The following is a 7,508-nucleotide window of genomic DNA, read 5'->3' as shown; positions in this document are numbered from 1 at the left end:
CCTTCTCTATAGATCGACCCTTTCATTTTCTCTACTCTTTGATTCCCACTTGCCTCCCCACCTTTACCCAGAGAAGATGAGACCTCTTCCATAAAAGAACAATCGTGATAGCCCACATCACCTTCCACTTCTGGCTGTCTATAAAAAGGAAGAAAAGCAGTCTTACACAGGTTCCATTCCTTGAATAATGCAGTTTGCAAGCTTAAAGTATGCAAAGGCAACTTGGAAAAGCAAGTGCCTGTATATAAGCAAATGTCTGCAAAACCCTGGACAAAATTGAGGTCTCTGTGTACACGACAAGTATTTCTAGTGTTCAGGTGTTTGCCTGCTCTTCTGAGTGATTTTCCTTTGTATGTCTGGATGAGTGAGAAGTGTGTGCTTAGAAGTAACTCTAGACAGGAAAAAAGGACGAGAAGAGGGTAGAGATTACCTTTGGTTCCCAGGCAGAGGGTTCCTAGAGCAACTGATACCATCCCACAAGGCCCAATCTACCCCTATGGAGAAATCTGAAAGGTTTCAACAAGCACAGGCTGACTTGGCCATCGTAGCTAGTTCCTCAGTTTATAGGAGACCGCCTATTTGCACTTCTTGGTGGGCCTGCCCTGAACATAGTCCCTCACTGAAGGAGATCCTCCTCGTATTTCCTCTATACTTCTATCTCTCTTTCCCACTCCCTCCGCCCCCACACGTGCACAGGGTCTGTTTTGAGATTGGACTTCAGAACCAAATCTGGTAAATGCTGGCCTCTGAGATCTCAGTGGCCCTGTCTTCAAAATAAAGCTCCGAGTTAAAGCTTAAAGAGTCAGCCCTGTCGCTTAAAATCTGGTCCAGAAAAGCAAGAGATAGTCGGGGAGCTGGGGTCCTACTAGGCTAGACCAATCGTTTTCTGCCCTCACCCACGCTGCGCCAGCACTTGTTTCTCCAAAGCCACCCGGCTTTCCTGCGCGTTCAGGGGAGGGGAGAAAAGGAAAGGGGAGGGGAGGAAGAAAGGAGGTGGGAAGGCAAGGAGGCAGGCCCGGCGGGGGCGGGACCCGACTAGCAAACTGTTGCATTTGCTCTCCACCTCCCAGCACCCTCTCCGAGATCCCGGGGAGCCAGTGTGCTGTGAGCGCCGGAGGGTCCGGAGCAAGCCTGGAGGCAGAGCCAGCGACCGAGGGAAAGCGAACGAGCTAGCTGCTTCCGTGCGGGACAGGAGCCTAAGGGACGCACCGCGTCAACCCCAGCGGGCTCTGGCGACAGCCAACGCCTCTTGCACCGCGGCGGCTTCTAAGTCGCCGCCCCGGAGCTGCTCTTTCTTCTTCGGTGAAGTTTTTAAAAGCTGCTAGAGACTCGGAGGAAGCAAGGAAAGTGCCGGGTAGGACTGACGGCTGCCTTTGTCCTCCTCCCCTCCCCCTGCCCCCCCCCTCCCCGCCAGGGTCTCCTCTACGGCTGCTGCCTCTGTCTGTTCCTCTCAGCCCCCTCAACCTCCCCCGCCCCCCGCTTCCAGTCAGTCCCGCGCGGCCAGCCCGAGTTTGCAGAGAGGTAACTCCCTTTGGCTGCGAGCGGGCGAGCTAGCTGCACGTTGCAAAGACGGCTCTGGGGTGCCAGGAGACCTGGGAGCTGCTTCAGCGCTGCAGCCAGAATCTGGCTGGTTAAGGCGGCACGCAAGTCAGACCCCCTGGTTCCTCTTACTCCCTTTCCACCTCCCCTGCACGCTGCTCCTCCTTCCCACCAGTTTGTGGGGCCAGAGATCAAACGATGAAAAGGCAGTCAGGACTTCAGTAGCCAACCCCCCCCGCAAAAATAAAAAAGAAAGAAAAGAGACAAAACATAACAAAGCCCCAACCAAAACCAAACAAACGAAACCCAACAACAAAGCCCAAAATAAACCAAAGAGAAAATAACCAGGCTCCTATTTGCACCTGCTTCAGTGGATAACAAATTCAGAAGGCGGAGGGTCCCCCCTACCTTCAAGAAGCATCTTTTGAATCTACCCTACAAGTATTCAGGAACAGATTGTGAGCCTACCAGGAAAGATTGTGTTCAGCGCGTGTTTCCTCTGCACTAGACTTTGAGGCTGTCAGAACGCTTTGGAGAGCTTATTCCTGCAAGTTTCCTTACCAGGAGCTTCCCGCAGGTGGGCAACTAGCTGCAGCAACTACGCACTGCAGCCTGTTGAACTCTTCTCAGCAAGAAAAGGGGAGCAGGATAAAGGAATTAGGTGAAAGATTGAGCCAAGCTTCAGGATGGAAGTGCAGTTAGGGCTGGGGAGGGTCTACCCCCGGCCACCGTCCAAGACCTATCGAGGAGCTTTCCAGAACCTGTTTCAGAGTGTATGCGAAGTGATCCAGAACCCGCTCCCCCGGCACCCTGATGCCTCGAGCGCAGCACCTCCCGGCGCCCGTTTGCAGCAGCAGCAGGAGACTAGTCCACGGCAACAGCAGCAACAGCAGCAGCAGAGAGAGGATGGCTCTCCCCAAGTCCAGAGCAGAGGCTCCACAGGCTACCTGGCCCTGGAAGAGGAACAGCAGCCTTCACAACATCACTCAGCCCCCGAGGATCACCCGGAGAGTGGCTGCGTCCCAGAGCCCAGAGCTGCCTCGGCTGCCGGCAAGGGGCTGCAGCAGCCGCCGCCAGCACCTCTGGATGAGGATGACTCAGCTGCCCCATCCACGTTGTCCCTGCTGGGCCCCACTTTCCCCGGCTTAAGCAGCTGCTCCACCGATCTTAAAGACATCCTGAGCGAGGCTGGCACCATGCAACTTCTTCAGCAGCAGCAACAGCAGCAGCAGGAGGCGGTATCCGAAGGCAGCAGCGGGAGAGCGAAGGATGCCACTGGGGCTCCCATCTCTTCCAAGGACAGTTACCTAGGAGGCAGTTCGACCATCTCGGACAGCGCCAAGGAGTTGTGTAAGGCAGTGTCGGTGTCCATGGGCTTGGGTGTGGAGGCATTGGAGCATCTGAGTCCTGGGGAGCAACTTCGGGGGGATTGTATGTACGCCCCGCTCCTGGGAGGTCCACCAGCCGCGGTGCGTCCCACTCCTTGTGCCCCCTTGGCTGAATGCAAAGGTTCTCTGCTGGATGATGGCCCGAGCAAGGGCACTGAAGAGACTGCTGAGTATTCCCCTTTCAAGGCAGGTTACACGAAAGGTCTGGACACTGACAGCCTGGGCTGCTCTGGCAGCGGCGAAGCAGGGGGCTCTGGAACACTTGAGCTGCCATCCACCCTGTCTCTCTACAAGTCTGGAGCACTGGACGAGGTAGCAGCTTATCAGACTCGAGACTACTACAACTTTCCGCTAGCCCTGGCTGGGCCGCCGCCCCCTCCACCACCTCCCCATCCGCATGCCCGCATTAAGCTGGAGAACCCGCTGGACTACGGCAGCGCCTGGGCGGCCGCTGCAGCGCAATGCCGCTATGGGGACCTGGCGAGCCTGCATGGCGGGGGTGCAGCAGGACCGGGCTCAGGCTCACCCTCAGCCGCCGCCTCCTCTTCCTGGCACACTCTCTTCACGGCCGAAGAAGGCCAGCTGTATGGGCCAGCTGTATGTGGTGGAGGCGGGGGCGGCAGTGCAGGCGAGGCAGGGGCTGTAGCCCCATATGGCTACACTCGGCCACCTCAGGGGCTGGCGAGCCAAGAAGGTGACTTCTCCCCACCCGATGTGTGGTATCCCGGCGGCGTGGTGAGCAGAGTGCCCTATCCAAGTCCCAGTTGTGTCAAAAGCGAAATGGGCCCCTGGATGGAGAACTATTCTGGACCTTATGGGGACATGCGGTAAGTCTCTCCTAAAAATGTTTTTAAGCCTAGAGTCAGCCCTCTCCTCCCCGCGCGAACATTCTGTTCCTGGGCGAGCTTAACAGAGTTTCACAGAAAGGGCCGCTTTAAATCTGGAGCCTTCCCTGGACTCTTGGCCTACCAAAGATTGACCTTTGCTCTCTGAACCCCAACAGTGTGCCCCAGCCCACACCGCTGTGAGTCCTGGATGCTGGTGCAAGCCTTTCTAGATTCCTTGACTTGACAACTCTCTACTAAGCCTCCTAAAATCTTCCCTGCCACTTGGTACTCCATGTCCTGCCGGCTCCAACTTTAAATCCAGTTCCAAGGGCCATTTTATGAAATAAACCCTTTTCAGCCCTCCACTACTTTTCCTCTCCCCTCCCCCCAATCAGAGACCCTAGACAAGAAATGTGGGCACTTTCTCCTCTTAAGGTCTGTTAGGGTTTGCCCCTCCAGCTTGTCGTGGCAGGTTAGAGGCAAAATGACTGGCCCAAGCTTTTCTCAACCCGCTTCCTCCAAAGAGATGAAAGGAAGAATGGGATTATGGGAACAAGGTGGTCTCTGGGTTGTGAGGCCCGCTGTGTGGGAAGAAGAGGTGAAGTCCTTTTGCTGGCAACAAGGAGGACTTGCCCCAGGGTTGGAGGTCAGGAGACAGACTCCAACCAGGCACAGTTAGAGCAGGCAAAGGTAGGGGAAAACCAAATGACAAATTTCCTCATAAACGATGGGTAAGATTTGCCCTCACAGTTTGACTATGTTGGAACTAGATGGAAGAGTTGGATTTCTCTTGTAAAGTGTTTATTTTCTGTATGGATTACAAAAAATCCACAATTCATACTTTGAGTTTGCATCAGATCTATAAGGAAGAGAATGTTCTTTTAATGAACAATTTAACCAGACTTGAGTCTGACTTACAAAAGTGTTGAGGGAAAAGTTTAAAAGGATTTCCTGCTATTGCAGTGTGCTCAGAAATCTGCTTTTGTGAAGGGAAATATTCTTCACTGTATTCCTTCATTTTAAGTATATACTTGGATTTTAAAACATAATAACAAATTGGGTAAGAACTATTAGGGACCTGTGAGCCTTACTCTTGCCCAAGAGTTTTAATTAGGATATGAAAAAAGTGGCAGTCAGTTTTATCTTGCCTGTTAAAATTTCTTCCTTACTACAACTGAGCTTTTTGGAGACCAAGAAGCTTTTTTAATTTTATAAAAAATTAAAGATTTTTTCCTGAGCAAACTAAGATATTAGTTTATCTCTGTGAGGGAGGGAATATTAACTGGGGAACTAACTCCTCCGAACTGCGGGGTGTTGATGTCTTCATGGACTTGAGTCTTGTTCTGAGTTTCTGTAGCTATTTTCTTTACCTGTGACATTTTCAGTTTATTAGCCTTTAGCATGTTTGTTTGGAGACTCAAACCAACAACTTGCTTCCTTTCACTGATGCTTCTGTTCTTGGAAGATTGATAGCACAATGTTAGAAAAGAAAGAGGAGAATAGGATTTCATAAAATATTATTTCCTGGGCTACTGAAGAAACAGCTTCTAACCAGGCTTTGCATTTTTTAGGTTTTTAAGGTTTGGCTTACAAGATTTTCAAAGGGTTCATTTATATTCTCAGTCTTTAAAAAATTTTTTTGCAAAGTGGGCATACTGTGGGACAAAAGGTCTTCATTTTATAAGAACAGATTCACTTGCTAGAGTATTTACCTCCCCCCCCAACTGCCCCAAGGCTGTTGCTTGTCGGCAGAGCTTTCTTTTTAATGTGAAAGGTTTGTTTGTTTTGTTTTGTTTTTGGCGGGGCGGGGGAGGGGGTGGAATGTATAAGGTGCTTCATGACTTGCCTAGTCACTGGAACCGTCCCTTTTCTGTATGCCTCCTGCAACACCCAAGTAAGTAACTCAATTAACAGGGAGAATATGAATGATTCCATGTTAAAGGATGTGTGTGTTTTCAAAGGCATAACCTGAAATTTTCAGAAAGTGGCTATAAAGAGTTTTTAAAAAGTTCTTCCCATCAGGTGTGCAGTAAGCTAGGTGATTTTATCTCAGATCTTCATGGAAAAACTTCTCTATTTCTAAAACCTGCATAAATTAATGACCTCAAATCGTGAGAAATCAGTAGTAACCTAAGAAAGCACAAGATTATTTATTCTCTCCTGGTTTGTGATTGCTGCATTGGTTATAGGAGTCTAGTGAGAGGTAAAACTGGTGTTTCTGTCTTGTGAGTTGACAAAGATTTTTCATTTGTAAGATATAGAAAATCTTCAAATTGGGTTTTTGAAAATTTATCAATTTTATCATAATTCAACCAGCCCCAATCTAAAAGTTGATATTTTTTTTTACTTTCTCTTTCTCTCTAACATTTTATAGGGCACAATTTGGTGAAGGGAAGGAATTTTTCTTAAGTCAAAGCTAGAGCTTCCACTCTCTTTGTATTACATACATTATATGCCATCTTTCAGTCAAAAATCTCAACATTCTAGAGACTTTCAATAATATGTTGGGTTCCTCCCTTTTCCAATTGTGTGTGAACTTCTGGAATAATTCTGTGTTCTTATACATCTACAATGTTTCTGTCAAGAGGAGAAAGGCCTTAGATGGTTGGTCCCTTTAAAAAATATATATATATATATTTTAGCATGTGGTTTGAGCTGCGGAAGGAATAATAAAAAGTGATAGGGTTGGTATGAAACCCTGATAATATTTTATGAAGTTGTCTTCTTTCAGAGATCAAACAAGACTACAACTTGTTAATTGACCACTGTCTCACTTGACAGAAGTAAGGCCCTTTATATCCCAGCAAAGAGCATAATAATATGACAAATATTTATTCTTGGGAGATGAAACCAAGGGAAGCCTATGTAGGAATTAAAGTTGGGGTTTAAATAAATTATCCAGATGCAAAAAGAACATTTTAATTTTTCTGTTGATAATTTGTTCTGGTCTTCATAATAGGTAGAATTTTAGTAATGCTTTAAAACTGGCAAATTCTGCCTTTCTCCATTAGTTATTTTAAAACAGGTCATTTTATTAATTCCCCTTTCTATCTACTTTCCTCCCTGCAGTTATCAAGCAGCTTTTTAATGACTATTTTACAAGGAGCAGTTTGTCTGTTTGGTAAATCTGAGTTTTGCTTTGGGAATGACGCTATCTGTCTATAGACCTTCAGGGTCAATATGTTGGAAAGAAGCATCCTTTCTTCATAGTCAGCAAATAACTGGTGAGATCTCTCTGGGTACCAGTAATCAGAACTCAAGCACCAGATAGTCACACAGGGTGGTACCCCATTTAGAAATATGTGCAAGATGTAGTGATACAATTCTCTTAGTTGTCTACAGAGTATCTCTCTCAGCTCTGCCGAAGGTTAACATCAGTGAGAGATATTTTTGAAAAAGCTTGTAGCTTTCCTGTTGCAGGGTCACTTAAGGGTGCTTTCTTGCCAGTGTTAATTTTATGTCATGAGACTTCCATTCTTTTTGAGCTGTAAACTTGGATGTTAATATATTTAATTTGCTGGCACATATGATTTTCTTTTAAAATGTTTCCCCCACCCTCACCCCAGTGGTAATCTTCTTATCTGGTATACATATGTGCATTTAAACCAAACAAGTCTTTGGTCTCCTGACTCTTACTTGTACTGTGTCTGCTCTTGGTGGGATTATGTGAGTTGGAGTTAGGGACATGGGCAATTTTACTATTATTGATATTTATGGTGATATCAAGACCACCAGTTTCATTCGGAACTCTGCT

The 7,508-nt window shown here is 47.7% G+C and overlaps 1 protein-coding gene across 1 annotated transcript in view; it reads left to right on the top strand.

Annotated features, from left to right (window-relative positions):
- The first annotated feature begins 1,032 nt into the window (after positions 1-1,032).
- Positions 1,033-7,508, top strand: part of AR (androgen receptor) — a 197,940-nt gene continuing 191,464 nt past the window's right edge. The window contains exon 1 of the mRNA XM_040265774.1: positions 1,033-3,754. Within this exon, the coding sequence (XP_040121708.1) occupies positions 2,226-3,754 (1,529 nt within the window). The 5' untranslated portion in view covers positions 1,033-2,225. The remainder of the gene's footprint in view (positions 3,755-7,508) is intronic.

The sequence above is a fragment of the Oryx dammah genome, unplaced genomic scaffold (assembly GCF_014754425.2).
Source record: "Oryx dammah isolate SB20612 unplaced genomic scaffold, SCBI_Odam_1.1 HiC_scaffold_23, whole genome shotgun sequence".
NCBI lineage: Eukaryota > Metazoa > Chordata > Mammalia > Artiodactyla > Bovidae > Oryx > Oryx dammah.
This window is presented reverse-complemented; position numbering and strand designations above follow the sequence as displayed.